Source organism: Heliangelus exortis, chromosome 3 (assembly GCF_036169615.1).
Source record: "Heliangelus exortis chromosome 3, bHelExo1.hap1, whole genome shotgun sequence".
NCBI lineage: Eukaryota > Metazoa > Chordata > Aves > Apodiformes > Trochilidae > Heliangelus > Heliangelus exortis.
Window position 1 is genome coordinate 14,315,303 of NC_092424.1, and position 24,076 is coordinate 14,339,378.

General features: G+C 36.5%; 1 protein-coding gene across 3 annotated transcripts in view; it reads right to left on the reverse strand.

Annotated features, from left to right (window-relative positions):
- Positions 1 to 24,076, reverse strand: part of BTBD9 (BTB domain containing 9) — a 110,183-nt gene that overhangs the window by 24,209 nt on the left and 61,898 nt on the right. For all 3 annotated transcript variants that reach the window (XM_071739364.1, XM_071739365.1, XM_071739366.1), the window contains 2 exons: positions 18,148 to 18,257; positions 8,148 to 8,337 (listed from right to left, as the gene is read on the reverse strand). In XM_071739364.1, the coding sequence (XP_071595465.1) occupies positions 8,148 to 8,337; positions 18,148 to 18,257 (300 nt within the window). The remainder of the gene's footprint in view (positions 1 to 8,147; positions 8,338 to 18,147; positions 18,258 to 24,076) is intronic.

A 24,076-nucleotide genomic window follows, 5' to 3' on the forward strand; every position in this document is an offset into this window, starting at 1 on the left:
AAAACAAATACTCTACTGTAATATAGATGCTGTTACAAACTGTTGCCATCTCTTAATCCTCAGGCTTTTGTCCAAGTTAGCTAACACTTACTAGGATTACTATTTAAATCTGAATATTTGCTGCAGAAACAAATGAACCTGTAGTCAACCAAAGCAAAGCTAGTTACCTGAAACAGCTGTAACTGCATGGATGACCCAGGTGATCACTGTAGGTTGCCTTCAACTGAAATGTTCTACTCTTCTCTAAATGAGAATCACTAAAGCCACATGTACAGAGGGCTGTGAAAGCCAGGTAATACAGCTAAACCTGGTTCTTTCTCCAGCTGCAAAGAACTTCCACAGATCCACAGTTTTTGTAGTACAGTAGATAAGGATCCACTGACTATTGATGAAAATAGCTGAGATATTTAAAAGGAGAAAGAACTTATGCTATACTACAGACCTTCCCAGCCACAGTTTTCTAAGCTGTCTCTCTTTAATCATCTTTCGAAAAGTGCCGAATTTTTATATTATAAATTCCTTTCTTCTAGTTCAGAAAGTCTTTCTTGCTTTCAGCTGCTACCTCTGCTAGGAGGAATATAGCTGCAAAAATTATTGCTCATTTTTAACATTAAAAAACCCAGTACTACTAGAGGGATAAAATGACCTAGCAAGTTGCAGAATGCAGAATCCTCTCTCTTGCACAGATGCTGTCCCAAGAAAATGCTGCACTGTCTTCAGGACTTGGTTATTAAGGACATGTATCTTTGACCTAAAAACCAATGCTATTACTTTCTTTTCAAAATAATCTAGTTTAGCTCTATTTCCTGTTTTGGAATCTCAGCACTCCAAGTGAAATTAGGTCTACTGGACAAGCAGATTTACTTCCTAGATGCTCTCAAGTGAACCCAGCTCATTGTTATGGTCGAAAATAATAAGCTATCAAACTAGCTTTAAGAAGCTAAAATAAAACACTTTTAACACAAGTCTTTTAGCCCATACTAATACAGTCTACTTGAAAATTGCAAACTTCAGAGCTGACATTAAAAACCAAAAACAGCTACTGTAGCATGAGGAAAGACTTGCATCCCACACACATACCCCAAATCAAAACCACCCAACTCCAACACCTTTCCTCCTCCTTCATCAGGTCTTTCCCATTCTGTTTTCCTACAGCTTGAAGGTCTCCAAATACTAAAGAGACTGATTGAAATACATTAAAAAAAAAAAAAAAAAAAGGATTAGAATCCTGGATTGGTAGTTACAAATAATCAACAGATCCTGAATCAGTAGAACATACCAGATCTTCTAAATGATAAAAAGAGGGAAAAGCAAAAAAAATCCAGAATTTGTTTTCTTTTAAAAGGCTATTAAAATGTAGCTAATTATGCTTTTCAATAGGATCCTGTTCAGCATGAGAGTTCAGTGTTGTTTCCTTGATCTGTGTTTTCAAAGCTAGGATCAAGAGTTTCAAAATCAGAAGCACACTGGTGACTGTATTTCAACTAATATTATTGTAATTAAAACACAACTGGCTCAGCTTTAGAGCAAAAGGCTAACAGGATATACGCTTTCTTTTTAAGAATGTGTATAATTGCTCTCTCTCAAAACAACCTAGCCCAATTTAAATAGGTTTTTATAAAGAGCATGGCTTAGCATTATTGCAAAGCAAACAATGAGTGAATTAAAGTTGCCGCAGAATTTTTCCCAAAGTGACTTCGCATGAATGCTAAATGTAGATTTTTGTTTCTTTATGACTTGAGAAAGAAAATAAAGTTATTTCTTTACCTCGCTTCAGTAGGTTTTTTAGGAGAGACTGGGGAGGGAGACTGACAACAAAACCTATTTGGAATTTATTCTGCATGAAATACCTTTCTGGATAAAGCATGAAAAGCTTGCAGGTGATTACATGAATATTCACTGGTGCACACTGAGCACAACAGCCACATTTTATGCCAGGTACAGTAATCTTTGAAACACATTCCAGGCAAACTAGCAGGCTAAACTTGTGTAGAAAAGTCACGTTTTGCTAAGACGGATGCTAAATTGCAGAAAGGCGAAGATTCCACTTAAAAATGTCAGAATTACACTCACTGGAAATGCATCTGTTTACTGCAAAAGTGCTTGTATTTCTAGGTCTTTTCATATCAGAATAAAAAGATAAATTAGCTCTCGCTACTAAATCTTGCCCTCAGGACTGAGAAAGAAAAGTGGAACACAGCTTTATCTAGCTCAATCCCTGCAACATTGTGAGATTTAAACATATTTCTTATGACACTTGTGGGCATCTAAACTCTAAATCTGTTAATCATTTAATAGGGTACTGTTACTTATATCACAAGTTGAAAATGCCTTCTTTCATGAAATAAGAGTTTTTCAAATATATATAAAAATTCATATTATACGTGTGGGAAACTGATTACATTGGCTACCTGTTACATCAAAAAACACTGCAGTACTTTAACAGTTTTTCCCTAATGTCACGTTGATTGTTTTGCATTTACACAAGCATTTTGTGCTCTCCTTGCTTGCCCTTTACGCCTAGATTTCTGAGGAAAAAGAAAAAAAGTCACTTTTTAGTTCAGACTGCATTATACCTACCTGTACTCAAGCACCTGACAGGATGATACTCACTTCCTATATACTATAAAGTCAGTAGTTACCATGTACAGTATAAATATCTGACAGCTATCTTCATAAGCTACTTATGTATTTACAGACAACCAGAAGAAAATTAAAAACTCAAAAGGAAATAAAACATGAGGTAGCAACACTTGTTGAAATATGGGGAAAAAGAAAGAAAACACAAAAACATACTGAGAGAGTATTTTTATATAAATGTCTTTGCATTTTTGCATCTGGTTGTCTACATGACCTTTCATTTTCTACAGATATTTATGTTTCAGTAGTTATCTTGCAGGAAACTAATCTTTCTTCAGGATTCCACAATGACAGAAAATTCCTGCATATTTACCATATGCATCTATGATCACTTATTCTGAGTTATGATTTCACTCTCAAGACAGTCAAGGGCAGAAAATGAGCAGCAAAGAAAGAAAAATGTCACAGGCACAAGTGGTATGAAAAACTAGAAAGCTTAAGAGATGTGTACGATGATGGTATTAGCAAGCAGAAAACACATTGAAGTTAATTGATACCGTTTGCTAATTTAAGAATAATCTGAATAAGAAAAGTACAACAGCTGGCTGGGATGGAGTGGTTAAGAAATGCAAAACATTTCTATTTATTTTAACATGAAAACCCCTATGGTAAGGAAGAAATCTATCCTACTCCACCACCAGAATTTTGGTAGTTACTGCAAGAATTTTTTTTGTTGTTTTCTTTTCTTTCTTTTTTTGGAAACTTATAAGAAAAACCCCACTCTATGAAGTTATAAGCTAAATACTGTAGCATAACAGTATTGCTTTTCTAGTACAGATAAATGCAGAGTTAGATGGGGAGCTATTGTGATATGGCTGTCTTTTAAATACTCAAGTTTCAGCCATTTTAAAGTTACATTATATTTACTATGTTAAACTCTTGAATTTATTGAATTATTGGAATTTCTTGAATTATTGAATTACTATGAATAACCCTGAAATAAAAAAATGTTTTAATTTCTATAATTTAAAAGAGAACATTTGATTACAATTATGTTAAAATAAAATGTTTTCCAGGTCTTTGCTAGTAGAATATATATACTACTGAGTACAGAACATAATTAAATCTGTTTCAGAATTTCTGAGTAAATTTTGATGCAGAATTCAAGATGACCAAATTTATACACAAATACCTGATGAATTATTCAATATTAACAGGGTTTCAACATGGTCTCCCATAGCGTTACAGCTATGGGTAAAAATTAGCTAGATGGTTTAGTTCAACAAGTAGTGGATAACAGCTCAGCTGCCCAGAGACTGGATGCAAGAGGAGTTCCTCCGGAGTCTGTTCTGGAACCTATTATTTTTAATGTCTTTATTAATAACCTGGACAAGGAGGTTGAATGAGCCTTCATCAAGCCTGGGAATGACAGCGCACTGTGGAGTGCAGTCAATACACTTGAGAGCACAGCTGCCATTCAGGAGGACTGATTGCCAACCTCTGGGAAGACAAAGGGCATGGGCAAAAAAAGGACCTCATGAAATTCAACAAGATCAAAAGCAAAATTCCGTACTTCATACATAATAATCCATTACAGCAGTAAATGCTACAGCCTGAGTGTAGCATTGTGTACCATTGTGTAGCCTGAGTGTAGCAAATGTCCTTATTAGGACATTTGAGTCATATTGAACAGAAGATGCTATTAGATGCCTGTGTGACTTCTCGGCAATGAAGGCCAGCACCACACCAAGCCATAGCTACAGGAACTGAACCAGGAAAACAAAGGAAAGAGATTATTATTCTTTACTTGACTGCATCCCATTTTGCACCCAAATTGAACACTGGTAGATCTGGGCAAGTCCAACAGAGGACCATTGGGATGGTTGGGAGGTTGGAGCACACACACTGCACAAGGTGAGAAAAGTGGCTTGTTTCACCAAAGACTTGGGGTCAGGGAGGAATCAAATAATCAGAGGAGGAGGAACTGTCCCTACCTGAGAGCAGGTTATCAAGAAGACTGACCTAGGATGTTTACACATCCTAGGAGCACAATGAGGAAAACAGAAGACTGTGGTAAAATATTGAAACAGAATGTTCCAGACAGACTGAAGATACAGGAAAACAAGAACCACATGAAAAGCAGGGGGGGGGGAGGGGAGGAAGGGAGGAAGGGAGGAAGGGAGGAAGGGAGGAAGGGAGGAAGGGAGGAAGGGAGGAAGGGAGGAAGGGAGGAAGGGAGGAAGGGAGGAAGGGAGGAAGGGAGGAAGGGAGGAAGGGAGGAAGGGAGGAAGGGAGGAAGGGAGGAAGGGAGGAAGGGAGGAAGGTAGGAAGGGAGGAAGGAAGGAAGGAAGGAAGGAAGGAAGGAAGGAAGGAAGGAAGGAAGGAAGGAAGGAAGGAAGGAAGGAAGGAAGGAAGGAAGGAAGGAAGGAAGGAAGGAAGGAAGGAAGGAAGGAAGGAAGGAAGGAAGGAAGGAAGGAAGGAAGGAAGGAAGGAAGGAAGGAAGGAAGGAAGGAAGGAAGGAAGGAAGGAAGGAAGGAAGGAAGGAAGGAAGGAAGGAAGGAAGGAAGGAAGGAAGGAAGGAAGGAAGGAAGGAAGGAAGGAAGGAAGGAAGGAAGGAAGGAAGGAAGGAAGGAAGGAAGGAAGGAAGGAAGGAAGGAAGGAAGGAAGGAAGGAAGGAAGGAAGGAAGGAAGGAAGGAAGGAAGGAAGGAAGGAAGGAAGGAAGGAAGGAAGGAAGGAAGGAAGGAAGGAAGGAAGGAAAAGAGTACACTTTGAGGATAATTAAAATATTGGAAGAGGCTACCCAGAGATGTTGTGGAACGTCCTTCATTGGAGGTTTTCAAGATCTGACTGCATAAAGCCTTAAGTAGGAAGGTCTTTCTTCCTAGCTGACCCTGCGCTGAGGAACAGGCTGTGTTAGATGTCTTCCTCAAGTGTCTTGCAGCCTGAATGGTTTTAACATCCTAAGCCAATGGGATGAATTTTGCAGAAAAGCTTGCACACAAGATACAACTCTGAAACAAAGCACTCTATACATTTCTAATGCCTGTTTGTGCACCAAGAGTAGTTCATATTCAGAATTTAGTTGCCATAGTAACATGTTCTGACTTGGAGGCTCCCTCCAGCAGTATTCTGACTTTTATCAACTAAAAGCATTTACTACCCTTTTTCAAAGGCTCATATATTTACTGTCTCCGATACAAATATATTTAATGGCACATTCATGTCTCTGAACTTAAAAGATACTTACTTTAATTCCTAATTATCCATTTGGAATCCAAACCTACAGGTCTAATGACTCAGTTTCTGGAGGTAAAGCAATTCATGTCAATCTGCAGGCATGGTATACAGCTAGTCTAAAGAATATGCTCCTGGAAATTTTTTTATATTAGGTAGGAGAGTGAGATCAAGAGAGTGTTCAAGCAAGAAAATAACAGGAAAACAGGCACTGAATACAGTTCATCAGTTCTGGAAGACATTGTGTTCAAAGACATCTCTTGCTTTCATTAAGATGAAATACTAAGATTTTTTTCTCTAATGTATATTGATGTTTCGTTTGATTTCTGTACCAGTCTCAAGATTTTCTGGTGCTAACTAAAGAGACAGCATCACCATCTTTAGCATTGCACAATATAGGACATGTTCAGACCCTTGCTTGACAAAGCTGTAGCTGCCACACAGTGAAACCTCCCCACTCCATGAGCATCTTTCCCTGGCTGCCTACGATCCACAACAGAAGAGGCTGCACATAAAAACACTTTTCTTCTAGACAGAACACAAAAACTAGAAGATGATGTAGTGCTAGCATTTCTGTCTTTAGGCAATGGAGATAGTCTCCTTTGTCAAAAGATACCCTGGGTGATGATATTTATTACTGTTGTTTTTAAAGACAAGCTGTTCATCTTGTTTGTACGCTACATGCAGGAAAGCTGACAAAGGAACATGAGATCCTGACCATGTATCTGTACAATGCAATAGCACATAAATCACCAAATGTGTATTGGTTCTAAATAATGTCATTTTCTGCTCAAGAAAAAACATTAGCACAGTATCTAATATAGGAGATTTTCTGCACTGACTTGCAAAGACGGCGTGATTCATCAACTGAAATACATAAAAAAATGGTAACATAGGGAAATAGAGAATTTGAACTGAGAAACTATGCACTTAGTTCACATATTCTTCTCTTACTCCTTCATATGGCCACAGCTTCTGCTGCTACTTAAATTTAAAGAGCCATGAAAACGATATAATTACATTTTCAACTAACTCTTCTAAGGAATCTGAGTACCGTGTCTTCCTGGTTTTCTACTTGAGATGCAATATTTAACTGAACACTAAAACCACCAAACTCAGAGGCATACAGCTGCCAATTACACTCATTTCACACAGTGAGAACACCACCAGACTTGCATTACATGTAACATCTGTAACTAGTATACAGCCAAGAGTGCTTCTGTTAGGTTAGAGATTTGGCTGGATGTCTGATTTTAAATTTTATCTTCAAAGTTTATAGCCATCTTAACAATGCCACAAGCCAAAACCAAACCACAGAAAATAGAAATTGGCAGTTATCAAAGAGCTTTTAAGTCTCACTTGCTCATAACTCAGTTTGAAGAGGCAACTCTCCAAGGCAGACTGCACAGAGCTAGTTCCTACCAATACTTACCTATGGGTATCATAACATGGGCTCTGCTGGTCCCAGATCCTTGCCTGGAGTTTCAGTCTTTGCTCTTAATACTCTAACTTCAGAAATCTCTCTCTTTTTATTTTATTGTCACAGAGAATACCAAGTCCCTGACAACATACTCTAAATTTACAAAGAACAGGAAGCCATTAAGACAAGGTTTTGTATGCCTGATTTTATGAAAAAACCCAAACCAAACCAAAAACCAAACCATGTACAGTCAGAAGAATCTGAAGCCAGCAAGAATATATTCGGCTTCACATGTGAACAATCCAGCTCTCCAATCTACCTCCAAAGTTTCTACATTAGCCAAAAGTTTGTTCTTCCTATGTATAAAGACATTCACTGTACAAATAGCCCAACAATCTTCAATCCACACCTAAACACGTTCACTAATTCAACACTTCAATGTTCAGGTTACTGTACCCTTATTATACACTCCAGGTTCAATTAAGAACTGGTACAATTGTATAGTGAAAAGGAAATCTGTCTGACTCCAGATGATGGATTTCTTCACAAATGTTTTCACAGAGAATAAGGTGGATAAGAACCTCACTGAGGTGGAACTGCACATGTTTTGACCAAAAGTTAGCCTGCAGTTATATTTGTATTTTAATGCAAGTATATACTTTCAATCTTATAATTTGACTATTACTACTATGTTTCTCAAATACAGTATTTTCTGAAATTGTGCTGCTATATCTTGGAATGACTCACACATTTAATTTTTACCATGCCCATTATACTGAAGTACGAAGCCAAATGACAACTACTAGTCCCCTAATTACCATCCCTTCCAAATGTCATACAGTGTAAAGAAAATACCTGTTCATCAAAAGTTTCATTGTTGCCATTAATTCAGAGAAAAATAAACACTCTTACCGTATTGATCCAATCATGTAGGGCTGTGCTAGCTGTACTACAATAGCTCCACTCCCAAGCTGATGGCACGTGTACCCAGAATCCCAGTCATAGTTTTTTGTGTCTCCATTCAACAAGGCATTCCGACTGCGACTTACACCCTCAATCACGCTGGCACAGTCTGCAATTGTTGCAACATTTTCAGTGGGGACTGTGGATTAAAACATAAAGATGACAGACATACAGTCAGAAAACAGTTCAGATACCAATTATCTGAAGTAGGAAAGTAGTACCAAAGAAGGAAAAAGCAAAAAAGGATGGAAGTAGAAGTGCGGGAGCGGCAAAGAAAATGCGTGCAACCAATACGGTTGATAAACGAACTTCTGCTTTATTGCGCAGCAACTTTCGCTCATACAGTGCTTCCGTGACCACACCCCCTCCACCAACATAACTTTTTATTGGACACCCGGTGTGTTTACCTGTAGCACAGTGAATCCCTGGTGCAGGTAGCACCAGAGTATGGGCCGATCTAATTGGCCCCCCAAACATGGGGTTGGGCATAGTAAAGGGGTCGCACCCCCTATCTCTTCAAGAATATTCAGGAATATTCTCCAACATTCTCCAAACCTCTCTAACATTCCACAACATATAAGCAACATAGGGAAATCTAATTCTTATTTAACATGAAATATGAAGCACAATTGCAGTGGTACAGGTAACTTTTACAGCATTGGTACCAAGGCTTGAAGCCTCACACCTCAGGAGACTGTTCTCAACTTGTACCTATTGGTACTTCAGACGGTGTCTCTGATTATGATTATAAAGAGCACCCAAGAATTTAGAATATGAAAATGCTTTTTAATACTTAAAAAATCCTTCAATACAAGTATTGGACAATGAGAGGAAGGAAGGGAATATGTCTGTCATTCAGATGGAACAGCTGTTCAGTCAAGAATTTGGAAAAAGGTATGACTGACCACCACACACACACAGACAAATTCTAACAGCAGAAGAAAAGAAACTACATAGAATTCATCCTCTTGAAAAAAGGAAGGCCAAAACACAGTGATGAAATTATACGGTACTTCCCTGCCTCTCCCCTCTTCATTAATCTGATTAATCAAAGATCCAAAGATTTTTTTTTTTTTATCTTGTATGCTGCCATAAAGCATGCATCAGCCCACTTATTCCAAACAAAATAAAAGGCATTACAGAAAAATGTCAAATTTCCCTTCTTATGTTCACCTTATATGCTGTTTGAATTTTACAGCGAAGAATGGGCACTCAAATAAGTTTGAAATTAGTAAAAGCATTTCTGGTAAAACCATGTGTACAGTAAGGGAGTTTCAGTTAAAAAATATAAAATTACAATTCTAATTGCATAGGCCATTGCTAAGTGATGTCTTGTTCTGCAACATCTATAATGAACTCTTTGTTTCACCTCTACAACCAATCTTGCAATCAGAGTACATACCCAACACCACAGTCCCTGTGCCAGCATCACCTAACCAGTTTTTCCTTCTCTCCAACACATCCAAAACTGAATGCTCTAGCTTGGAAATTGCTGTTATAAACTGAATTAGATAAAAGATAATACAGACTATTACTAGTAATTTTTAGAAGCAGGGAAAAAACGCAGCAATAAAAAACCCATAGTATTGGGAGTTATTTTTCTTTAGCAAAGGATGTAAATTTAGTGTTGGTTTCCAAGGAGAGGAATGCTTTTGTTGCACTTACTTAATTGTGCTTAATCCAATTTAGATCCAACTCCAAGTAGTTTCCTCCTTACTTTCAAATCAAATACAATTCATTGTATAGTTAGGGCTTGACATCATTTCAGCAATTTCATCAAAGAGCAATACAACAGCAACTCCTCTGGTAGCATGCTGCAAGAGAGGTGTATTTTCCTGTGTACAAAGTGCTTTTTTTAGTTCTGTTCTACAAGTGCTTCGATACTTATTTTTGGAAGTACCTATTATTTCCCTCTATTAACATTTAATCAAGTATGGTACTTTCTGTCTGTAATTCAGATAGAATCCCAAGCTTTTTGTACGCCACTTCCCAGCAAGATGACGGAAGAATATAAAAAAAACCCAAAACAACAACCTCCTGAAGATGCCCTAGTCGGGTCCAGCACTTCCAACCTCCTCAACTTTTCAAATATATATCTCTATTCTCTCTCTCAACATAAAAATTAGTATCAACAAGGCTGAAAAGTGATGCTTTCTGACCATGTAAAAATCAAGACTGTTGAACCTTTGGGGTTTTTTTGGGGAAAATGTTAAAAGCACTAACTTGTTTTACACAAATGATAACACACATTCTGTATTTTAAAAAAATACGCTAGATTTTGTTTTAGCTCTGATGAACCTGAAATCTGTATGGTAGTGCAATACAAAATTCAAGTCATACAATGAACACTTTCAATTTTCACTAGAAAACAAATCACGTGTAGCACAGATGCAAGTGTACCATTTTAAGCCCACTCTACAGTGATAACTTCATTACATAGTTTTAAATAGTTGAATGTAAAATATGTATTTAAAATACTGCAACATCTGAAAAGAGCTGAACTACAGGTATGTGAAATTTCAGAGCTAATTTCAGAGCCTTCAGCATCCCCCAAAAAGATAATTTATAATGAAGTACTAGTATTGCTTTTTCAGTGTGCTAGTGGTGTCACAATCAAACCACTAACAAATCAAATTACCATAAGACATACAAGAAAAAAACCTCAAGCTCGTTGCCAAGTAATAAAGGCACTGGAAAGGCAACAATTTCTGATAAATCTACTGTTCTATCAAATGTATGATCATCTCTGTTCCTAAAAAACCCCACTAAACCCATCATATTAATATTCTAGAAACCTCTTGATTCCCTACTAATGCAAAATGAGATTCAAAAATTCCCAGATTCTTATGGGGGAGCAGGTGGTAGACATTGGAAGTACTTCACTGGGAACAATCTGAATAAAGCAAAGACTAATAGCACAAACAGAGTACTGGCATCAAAATAAAGTTTGCCTTAGCTTCCTTTCCTTCCCCTCTCCCTTGGCAGTAAGGGAAGTTCTCTGAGTATCCATTTTTTACATACATTAAAGCATCTTCTAGATAATGTATTTTGTAGGAGAGGAACCTGATCAACACTAGATTTAAAAAAAAAAAAAAAAAGCGTCAAAATCAATGTTCATGTCATGTTTAGGTTCTGTGGTATATTTTGTGCTCTGTAAGGCATTAATTGAACACACTACAATTCAGTTCATCCAATATTTTACCTGCATGTGCTCTGAGCATCATCCTGCTCCTTTTCACATTTAGATTTCTGCATTAATCCATGACTGCCTAAGAGAAGATGTTACCTTGATTTATCAAAATCCTTAATCACACAGAAAATGTCTTAGTGTGTTTTTAATATAATTCTGTGGTCTTCCCTGCAACAGTTAATTAGGAAGTGATTCTAACTAATTGCAGCATGCAGAAGGTGCCATACTGTTCCTTCTCTCTAGGGGGGTCTGCCACTCCCCATTTTGAATGCTCATTATCATCTTTTCTATCTGCTTGATAAATTTATTAAAAATACCATCTGGTAGGGATAGTGCTCTGTGCTGTATTTTCAACTCTTCTGGTTCTCTTCCTTTTTCCCCACTAGAATTTCTGCTTCAATTTAGGTCTTTTTTTTACAAAAACATATTGCCAAAACCAGTTGTTTTTTATTGTTTTTTTTTTTTAAACTTTTTTTCAATCTAGCAGCTATCTAGCTTTTACAATAATCATTGTTACAAGAGAAAAAACAGATTACAAAGACGGAAGTTCTTTTTTTCCACTGTTCATACAACAGTTTTGATCTGACCAACCTGATTTGCTTTAATAGAATGATCTGTATTAGTAAAGCATACTCATTCTGTAAGCAAACAAAGGAGAATATGACTGCGGTTAAAGGACAGCAGCATCAAAACATTTATTAAAATTTACTTTCTTTTGTCCTGCTTTTATGCTGCACTATGGAGTGATGAGTATATTTAACACTGGTAACAGTATTTCTACAAAGGTTTGTCAATTACAAGGCATGGCCTAAGGGTCACCCATACTGGCTATATTTAAAGATAAAACAGATGTGTTATTCACATGTTAGAGATCCCTCAGGAAAAAAAATTACCAGGAGTGTAGGGTACTTCAGTCATATTTATTTACCACTTCTTAATGTTTTTTATTTTTGTTTTTTTAAATTAACACATCTGCTGTTAATGGCTTCCATATCTAAGTGTAAAGTACTTCCTTTAATTTCTCAGTCTGGAAATGTCAGATTTTCCTTTCTTTCCATCTACAGTAACTTCACTGTCATCAGCTGCCTGACATGGTGGGAAAAAAATTACAGAAAACCCTCAAACAACTCTGCAACACAAGAAGGAACAGAATGGAGTGAGTTCCTGCCCTAGTTCGCATAAACAGACAGGAATGAACCTTAATTCAAATTACTAATATAAACAGAGAGACAGCAGATCAACTGGGTAGTCTTATTTTATAGGAAGGCAATAATCTAAAGGATTATGGACGTTTGAATATATTGATACTGTATTCAAGGCAACAGTCAGACAAGAGTTCTCAGCTGAAGTGTCATTACTGCAACACAATGGTCATTTCATTGGATTCTCCTAGGACACAGAACTATCACTTTGTAAAGAAAGCATAAACAAGAAACTACACTGGAACAAACAAATTTTTGTTTTAGTTAATATGAAGAAGTGATTTTTCTCTCATGCTGACAGCTGTTAAATGCTTAGCTTCCAATTGCTCAATTTTTAACATTAAAATTACATTCCTTCTCTACCTTTCCTGAGCTGACAGTTTCCTCACTAGAAAGTAATGATCAGGAAAAAAAAATAAATTAGGGCTGACACTATTATTCTAGGGTTTGATTTTATTGTATTAAATAATTAAAAGAATGTTGTGCACTTTGCTTTCATTATTTCCTATATGCCAAAATATCTGTTCAATCTAATCTTTATTCGGTATATGAATTAGCACTTGTTTATTTGGTACATGGTGGAAAATATAAAGTCTACAGACTTTTCAGTTAATTAAAGGTACAGTCACAAAGTTCCATCTCCCCTTCCACATACTCTATTTCCTTGAGCTGAAACTTGCTGATGACATTGCTACATTTCATTGGAATCTTTATGAAGACCTTAATTAAGAACTCAAGAAATATCAACTTCAAACAGGTATCAACACCATTTCCACCCATTTCAGTGAAAAGCTTTCTGCAAGTCATATTTAGCTGGAGAAGAAAACCCCACTAATATTTGTCAATCCTGCTTGTGATTTCTGATCCAATAAGTTAGAACAACAAGTGTATTTTTTTTAAACATATTTTTAATTGCCAGCCAGCTGGCTGGCTACAGGGCTCTTTCATTAAGCATTCTGCATGAAGGCTTTCAGAAATAGTAGTTGTTTCAGAACAGTCCAAGGAAGTATGCCTTTTTAGTTGCAGCGCTGGAAATAGGAAGAAAACTAAAAAAGAAAAAGAAAGAAAAAGAAAAAAGGTAATTGGAAGCATATGAACAGATCTCTGTTGAATAATGGGCAGAAGTGACTAAAATCAACCATGTGGCTGCCTTTTCCTGTAGAAAGAGGAGAAAAATAAATCCCTGCAGTATTTAGGTTGTCTTCAAATTTTCATAATATCCTAAGGGTATGCTTGCAGCAGAGCTGACTTACATTGCTGGGTAAACCTGTATAGTTTTGCAAGAAGGCTAACCTCTAAAAAAGAGAAGAAACAAGATAAGATACCTTTGTGTGGAGGCAACATTAGACACAAAAATAGCATCTCTTACTGTTTCCTTGGAGATAGGTAAGGCAATTTTTTACAAAGCTGAACCACATGCTAGAAAACTGATATGATGGGTTTCTGTTATACATTCAGTTTTTTAAAAAAAACTGCCAGTAAGTAAAATACAAGTGAATGATTATTTAGTGATTTCATTCTTTTCCATTTAAAACAAGTTCTCCTAAGGCACTGAACAGCACATAAATGATGGTTCACAATGATTCATAAGTACTGCATTTCCCAGAGGGTAACCAAGGACGTTCCAGTGTTCTATATGCACCTCCTGCTCTTCAGTCATTATTCATTGTTCTCCCCTTTGTGTGTAATGTAAAAGTTACAAGACAATCTGACAGACTGAGACAGACTATAGATAAACACAGCTTCATGTGAAAGCCCTCCAACACTGCACTCCTATGACCTTAACCAGGCTCAACATAGGACGGTCAAACCCTCATCCCCGGTAGTCCTTGACTGCCCCTCAGCACTGAGTATTCATTCAAGGTCTCATTAAGGTTATAATTTTTTTTCCCTTTGAGGTGGAAAAGAGGAACTGCTTCCTATAATAAGGTGGAGAAAAACCCCACAAAACCAGACGTGGCATTGCACAGGAGCAGCCTTCTACTCACTGTTGCAGCTTCTTGCCATTGGGCAGATTAGAAGCTTTTACAGAACTTCCCATCACACTGGGTACTGCTTCTGCCTCCAAAGGAGTAGGTCTCTTGTTTGTGAGAATTCTCATTTGTTTTGGATTCTAGATTAAATACTAATGACTAAAGACCATTCCAAATTGCAGAAGCAGAAGTTAATTAAAAGCAAACATTATGCTTTTGAGATTTTAAAAGTATCAGTATCTCTGTTAAATGAAAACTCTGTCAATCTAGTGATTCTAATACATAGAAGTGCTAACTTACACATTTAGAGATAATACTATGCCAACAGGAAAATTACATCTGAACTCTAATATCTGCATTGGGGATTAATTTCATGTGGTTGAATTAATTTCTGTCAGTTACCTTGTTTCATAAGACAATAAAGTATAAACCAACACTAAGCACCAGACAATACTAAAAAGAGAATTTCCTTCTACTTTTACTTCAAAACTGCAATATCACATCCAGCATTATGGCTAAAGTAATTGTATAAATCATCTTCCACATTAACTTTTAAATGCAGTATGTCAAGTTAGTAATTTGTAATAAATCACAGAATCGTAGTGGTTGGAAAGGATCTCTGAGATCACAGAGTCCAATGATACAGACTGGCAACAAGCAAAAAACCAAAACCCTACAATCTCAGCCAATAGAGCATTCCCTGAAATGCCACATCTACACATTTCTTAAATAACTCCAGGGATGGTGACTCAGCCACCTCCCTGGGCAGGCTGTTCCAGTACCTGACAACTCCTTCAGTAAAGAAATTCTTCCTATTATCTAATCTAAACCTCCCTGCTGCATCTTCAGACCAGCACACAATCACCTCCCCGCTCCTGCTGGCCACGCTGTTCCTGATACAAGCCAGGATGCTGCTGGCCTTCTCGGAAACCTTGTATACAAAACCACAGTGACATAAAATTGCTGTTATCATGAATCTGTGCTTCATTTCTATTGTCTATTAGTCTCCTAAGCTTCACTTCACAATGACAGCCATTACATAGATTCTGCATATCAACAGTAATGTACCTGATAAATTACCCTTTGTCTATACACTTTTCCAATGAAAATTAAAAAATAAGTACTCTGAAATTTCCACACAAGAACTCAAAACAAGCACCCCAGTGGCTTCATTTCTTTGGAATGAGGTTTCAAATGAAAAAACTCTTTGCATATTATCTTCGGTGTTGTTTTGGTAGAAGGGTCACAAAGTCTTTCTGAAAGAACTGTATAGCCTCTGAGGCTTGACCAACGTTTAATTTTCTTAATAAAGCAGATTACAGAAACAGCAGCTGTGTTTTTCTAACCTATTTTAACACTGTGTTTAATATCGTACTTCATAAACAATGAACCAATAGTATTAACTAATACTCTCAAGGGTTTAGGATGACAACTTCCATACTCAATCAAGCTTAAAAGCAACCTACTCTGACTACAACACTTCCATTTATTTTGTGGAGCTTTTCTAACTGCTTGCAGTTAATTTTACTCTATCCAGTAACTGAAGAAATAGAAACAAACATTACAAATTCTCATTAGAGCAATAAAATGAATCTATGTCAATTACCCAACTGGCAGACCCATCATTTTTTATAGAAGTGGAACTGGGACAGTCTGCTTGATGAAGGGAGCCAGATAACATTCTACTATATGGTGACCATCTCAGGTATGTAAAACAAAGCACTAAATGGATTGATATAAGGTGACTTTGCTGGATCAAAGCTTTCAAGAGTACTTTTGAATAGGCAATGTTGATGGCCATATATTCTAATGGAACAGACTTTATGTCCCTGCACCATTTCACAATGGGACTGCCCTCAGCTCATCCCAAAATCTTCCCATTTGTCCCTTTCTCACCACAAATTTTGGAAGGTCATTTATTCAACTGCCACTGTCTCATTTACAATTTCAAGTTGGTCCACAATCCTCTTTCAATTAACTAACAGAGTCTTTTGATTTTCTATTAATCGTATTACCATCCTTTAAATATAAAAAGCACTACAGGCCTCTCTGCTTATTGTAGATCACTTCAAATGACCTGCAATCAACAGCTTGATTTACCCACTATGAATGATAGCATAGTTCCACTGATAACTATGAACTACAATGGCTACTTATCATTAAGTAGTCCAAATGGTATTTACCTATAGGATTCTGTAACAACAAAAATTTTCCACAGATAAATTTTAATAAAGCCATATAAAGTCTCCATCCCCTAGTAAGCCAGGAAATACAGAATATCTGAAAGACAAGCCAACTATGGTGCAAGCACACTTTCACAAACATACATGGATGCACTACCTCACCTATTGTTGCAACCAATCTCTGAGTTAACACAAACAGAAAGAAAAAAAGCAAATATGTTATTTGAGTCGTAAATTAAGTATTTGCTAAGACTGGTAATCATAAATCAACTACATAGAATTGTATGCATCACTTATTCACACAGTAACACTGATGCCATATCAAGTTTTAGAAGTTCATAGCTGGAAGCATTGAATATGAAATTTAGGCACAAGGGTTTTATCAAACTTGAGATATTTTTTCTCCCCTATCTTACTGAAGGTAGATGTTTTCTTTTAAATGTAGTTCTGCTTTCCTGTTTATTTTATTGTCAATGGCAATTAATACTTGCAAGCTCTCTGAAACAAAAGAAAGTTTCTATTTGCATATGACAGCTTTTCTATTTTGAGGCTATGTAACATAAAAATTAGTAACATAAAAATCAGTGAAGTGTGACTTGTTTAATCCATGCTTCTAAAAAAATAATGAAATTACACGGCAAATCTCACGAGAACAAGTGCAACCATGAGATGCCTTTGCATAGCACATGGGGAATGAGCTGAAGGAGTTATCAAGTTTTTCAAACCTAAATATGATAGTTTTCTCAGAAAAAAATTAAAAGAAGTATTTCTTAATAAAATCTACCCTCTCATTCTTTTTTGAAAACTGTTCTCCCATCTACTGTAGGTGCATATTAAGATCTGAATGCATGTTTAGAATCTACATGAACTCTGAGAATTTTGCTGAAATTCTCAGTTTCATGCCAAAGGGAATTTCAGCTTTCTGTGTGAAATTTCCCATTATTAGAAGGTGCACAAAACTCTTCCCAATGAATTTTCAGGATCTTACTCATGTGAATTTACATGTAAAAAAAAACAGAAACCATCTTGTTTGGACTATTAAAAAAGATATTAAATCTTACTTTGACGTGATTTATCAGTCAGTATTGTTGGTCTGTTGGGCATTTCTACCTTAAGTAATGCAGTACTATGTAGAGGTATTTAAAACAGTACAATACAAGTTATTCAAATCTTCAGAGCTAACAGTTATTTTAATTTGAATTATAGCATTCCTACTGCATCACTAATTGATCCACGGAAATGGAATTTCAAAGAATTCACAAGGACTAGCCAACTAATTCTATGCTTGCATTATCATTTGCCCCAAGTTAGAGATTTGTGTGGAAACAGGAGTTAAGAATTCAGTGACAGCCGGTCCTAAAAGGTAAGTAACAGTTCACGAAAAAGGAAAAAAATTCTTACCTATCAGACCTTTCTCAAGAGTAAAGGTTTTGTTTGTGAACATGCATTCAAATGCCACAATATGGAAAACTTTGTTCACTGTGTTGTGAGTCCCAACAATGCGAATGTACCTATGGGGGAAAACAAAGCACAAAGTTAAGCATGACAAACTTCTATTCACTAAAACATAAATGTTTCATTTGGATTATATTATGCAGATGCCTAAGAACTGAGGAACTGTTAAATAAAATTAAAATTAGGAGAAAAAGTATACATTTCACAGCAAGCATGCATCTACTCAGGATGCTGGCTCCAGTGCAATTTAAGAAAAAAATATTTTAAGAGCTGTAAAAATCTATCAGAAATCTTTCTGGACCAAGACAAGCAAAATAAGAGACCTTCTGGTCCCAAACAGTAATAGAAATGGTCAAATGTGTGCTCATGGAGGCTTTAAATAATAATAATAATAATAATAATAATAATAATAATAATAATAATAATAATAATAATAATAATAATAATTTTAAAATCCCTTTAGCAACTACTTTTCACCACAAGGAAACATTTTATACAGCCAAGACAAACCCAAGAAATCAGTGAGGCTTCTCTGCAGAATTGATGCCATTGTAATATGATTTATTCTAATACTGGATGGACAGGATATCATTGTCTTTGCTGCTGTATCTCTTATTAATGAAAAAAAATAATATCTGAAGAGTCAAATCTTATGAGACAAAGCTAGTTCTGCATTTCAATCCTGCTTGTATAACTTATACATCTAGACTGTAATTGAAAATCAAATAGAGCTGCTCTTGAACACTGTGACCTATTCACCATCTGTATTACCCTGGAGACTTCACCTTCTGTAAACCACCATTAGCTTTGATTCAGCCCAGGCAACACAGAAAAATACCTAAAACAAAACCCATTACTCCACAAGATGGGTTACCCACACTGCAGAAAGCTTTGTATTAAGTGAAACCATTTCAACTGAGAAGTATGAGAATGTATGCATCCTAAGCCAATATTCTCAGCCTATGGTACAAAACAATCTTTCATTTATACATAGTATAATTATACTTCCAACATGGCTGTTTAACAACAGCATCATTCTGGCTTGTGTTCTTCATCACACAAATTTGAAAAGACACACAGATTTCAGACTTAAGTTTTTTTTTAAACAATGAAAACCCCTCATAGCTATTTACAGCACTGATGTTCAAACTTCTATCCCACTCAAAGAATTGAGTGAAACAGCTCTTATAAGCTCAATGACTCTTGTTACTGATACTTGTTTGTCATAACATACATAGAAATATATCTTCTAAAAATGCTTAAAAAAATCTATTACATGCAAAGGACTGCAAGACCATGAGGCTTCTACTCACAAAGCTGACTGATTGCAAAACTGACACTGAAGATCCACTGAAAAGATTATATTCAAATTATTCAGAGGACTAACAGTTGGCTGTTCAAGGAAAGTTAACCTGAAATTTGGAAAAATCTTTCAGGTTTAGGAGGTATGATGGACATCTACAGGCTATGCCTCCTCCTTGAAGTTACAGTAACAGATGTATTTAGTCCATTCTTTTCAAACTGGTAAACTGGTTTGTTACTAGGTTTTGATTTTTTGTTTGGTTGGTTGGTTTTTTGTTTGTAGGTTTTTTTGGTCACAGTGTGAACTCAGCAGCACAGTATGAACCCTAAATACACAGGCAATGACCAAGATCCCACACCAGTAAATGCTCTCATTCTATCCAGCATGAGAAGTGCAGAACTCAGGTAGGCACAAGAACTGTTTTGAAACATTTGTAAGTGTAGAAAGCAAGCAGATCAGCTTGCCACAGACACTCCCTCATCTCTCTCAAGCAAGGATTAAGTTGTGCTGCTTGGACAAAACATGCTCTAGGCTAAACAACTCAGCATTACCAATGGAGATACTTTGACATCCTTCAGTTATGCTTCCTTGCTTTAAAGTGTTTAGAGACTGTAACAAAGCAACAATATTAATAAGAACACACAAGAAACTGCTTCATAATTTGCTTTAAAAGCTTATTTATTAAGATTTTTTGTGTTATGCATTTTAACACCAGAGCAAACTTCTTAATTGATTGTGCCTACTTTGGTGGTTTGCTTTTTTTTGGGGGGGAGGGGGGGGGGGTTTAAAATGTATCAAGAGGGTTAAAAGACATGCAGGACTTAAATAGGAATAGCACCTTTATAATAATGCACACTTAGGTAAAATAATGTATCCCTCAATGGTTAGTAAAGTTCTCTGCCAACAGGTAGATAGGATTTGTGCATGCTACATAGCCTATCAGTCATTTTGAACAAAAGGTTTCATATTGCTGGAAAGCTGAAAATTTTTGTTAATGTGAAACAAAATCCTATCCCTTAAAACAAGCATGCATATATTTATCTTCTAATTAATTTTATCTTCTAAAGATTATTTTGTTATTGTAATATTATTCCAAGGTAGAATGTAACCATATAACAACACCCCATTCTTTCTCCCCACTACAATACTTTTTATTCTTTCCTACTCTCTCTCAAGCTGAATGATGAGCATGATTTCCTGACTGAATCTTGCATTCTTCTACTTTGTGGAAATTTAAATAATGGAATCTTCAAAATTACTTTAAACACTCTAACTTGTAAAATCACATTCTCATATTTTGCATAAAAATTGTAACCTATTATTCCACTTGATGCAAGATACTAAAGCCACCAAAGTCTGAGACTATAAAAATAATCTTCATTCAAATAAAGTACAATTTATCAGAAATGCCCAGCACAACTAAGTAAACAAGCTGTAGCTAAATTTCAATTATCACCAATGAAGAGTGATACTGAAGATACGTGATCTGTTTCAGAAGAGTCAGATAAAGACATTGTAAATACTCAAGTAATACATCTTAATGAGAAGAACATAAAACAATGGGCTGAAAACAGTTGGCTCAGAAATACAATAGTGAGGAAATTCTCCAACGTAGACAAACTCTGTGTGAGCATCAAAGTCTTAATTCAAAGAATTCAGATTTCAGAAATTTAAAATGTCTATTAAAGCTCATGACATGCTTGAAAATCTGTAAATTTTCCTGAGCTGTTTTCAGCCTGATGGAAATGCAATGAAATCATGATTAAAAACAGAATTATCCATCAATCAGACCACATGTACCATCTCATAGTTTTCCTGCAGAGATTAATTAGCTGGAAAATAAGAGTACAAATTAATAAAATTACTGTGAACAATGCAACTTTGACAAATGCTTAAAATGCACAGAACACATTTTATGTGATCACTCATTAAGTGTTTAAAATATACCGGAGTGGTTTTGGCTGGGACAGACTTAAATGTCACAATAGCTGATATGTAGCTATGTTTTGGATCTGATCTGGAAACAGTCTTGATAACACAGCAATGTTTTAGTTACTGCTGATCAGTACTTCTGCAGCATCAAGGCCTTTTCTGCTTCTCACACTGCCCCAGCAATGAGGAGATTGGAGGTACACAGTAGGTTGGGAGGGGACGCAGTCAAGACAGCTGACCCCAACTTTCTAAGGTGAAACTCCCTCCCAGAAAGGAGGGACATCCAGAGTGAGGTTGTTTGTCTTCCCAAGTAAGTATTGCACATCATGGAGCCCTGCTTTCCTGGGGATGTCTGAACACCTGCCTGCCAATAGGAAGGAAAGAATGAATTCCTTGTTTTGCTTGCACATACAACTTTTGCTTTACCTATTAAATTTTTATTATCTCAACCCACAAGTTCCTCTACTCTTAGGCTTCTGATTCTCCTTCCTACCCCAATTGAGAGGAGAGGAGTAAGCGATGTGGTGCTGAGCTGCCCAGAGCTGTAGATAATGAAGTAACACTGAGAGATGTGAGATAGTGAGCAAGCTCTGTGTGCAAATGTCTACAGCAAGCTAGGAAGTCCTCAGGCCTTCAAGTGTAGGGAGGTTCTTCTGTGAACTTGGACTCTTATGCCAGTACCCTTTTCTGAGGAACTGTGAGCACTGGTGCTGACAATGCCTATTTATATAACAGTCATCAAGGCATTTCCCCAGAGACTGAAGGTCAACTCATTTTTCGCAGTTGGACTTCAAACCCAAGGAGAAGTCCCTTCCCTCAGGGAGCCAGGCTACCCTGTGACACGGGGACCTCTGCTGCTGTGCTATATATGGCAGACAAGGCTTGAGGCCACTTGGTAATCAGAGGAAAGTATCCTGAGAATTCCTCACTCGGGAACCATAGGTCATGTCCTATGCAAAAAGGTACACGTTGAACACCCTACTCCCTCCAAAGGTTCTTGTTATGGAATGACTGTAAGACATCATCAAGGGATAATTGATAAATTGCAGCAATGAACGATTTCAGTAACCCTGTATCTTTCAGAGACCCTCTTTCAAGGTTTAACTGTCTTAACATTTGCTTTCTATGTGCACATTTAAACAAAAAGAGTATATTTCCATAAGGAATAAAAGTACTTTTTCTTGGAACTAAGGGAATATAAAACAAGCATTGTGGGATTAGATATGGTGGAGTGAGGAACTTCTTCACTCTGTACAATACAACAAATCTATCCATAGGTAAATAAAACCTTTAACTGCATAATAAAACATTTGATTTGATCTTGATTCTTTTAGATACTTAATAATGTCAGATTTTGCACAGTTTTGCAATTACTTTTCACTCATTCAAGTAGTGAGAACAAATATCCTCTTTAGCTTATTTCTCCCACCTCCATCACTACGTACTTGCAATTATTGCAGTCAAAACAGAGACTAAAGCTCATAAAGCTAAAGATCATATTTTTAACAGATGACTTTTCCTGAAATACAATCCAGGTATTTTTTATGTTGATTAAAGTGACACAAATGAGTGTACTCTTTATTTTCAATAGCTACACAGAATCATTTTTTCACAAGTGCCTGACAAGAATGTTATTAATTAAAAAGGACCACTGACCAGACTTACTTGTCTGAATTATAATTCAAAAGCTTTGATTACCACAAGGTGTGTGTGGGGGGAAACCAGAAAGCTGAATGAACAAAAACATTGAAGTGCTTTGTTAGTGGGTGAAACAAGCTTGGGCAAATCTGATTAAACTGAGACATTGGAATGATGAAGAATTAACTTTATATTCAAATCCTGGTGCCAAACTATGAATTTTAATTATATTGCTCACTGAGGAAGAGACATGGCAGACAAAAACAAAGAGGAGAGACATTAAGAACAATACATGCAGGTTTTTTCCAGTGACATTAGAAATTGTTCACTTTTCTGCCAGGAACAAAGCAGCTTTATGCAACACAAAGTTACCTCTAAATCTTTTTGCAGCAGGAGAGTAGACAAACCATAATTCAAGGGCTGGACTAGCTCCTATATCAATGAACTTTAGACTCAGCTGGGAGACTAAGGGAAGACAAAAAGAACCCTGAATCACGCTGTAAAAAGAAACAAACCTTGAGCACTTTGAGGGTGTTTAGAGTACTTCTCTGGCAGGTGAACAGGACTGCAGCATGAGAATTTTCCCCTTGATAAGACACTTTATTTTGGCTTGTGGCCCTGACTGAGAATAATGGATGTTGGTAGTATTTAAATGCTCTGAAATTTTCATCCACGTCATAGACTTCTGCAGCCACAGTTAGTCAAGCTACACTTGGCCCTAACATTTCCATGACAGGAATACCACAAAAATCTGTATTGTTAGTCTTTCTTCCACTCACCTACCACCACTCAGAACAAAAAAATTATTTTAACTAGAGGGAAACAGCATATTCTACTGAATTTTGATACAATCTTCAACGATTACAATTTAAATGAATTACCTAGGTTGATTCATTAGGAAGCCACTTGACCATAGCCTCATTTGACCTGTATTTTCCCCAGAGCATTTCTTCACCTTTACACAAAATTATGACTTGGGAAATCTATTGTGACTACAACTAC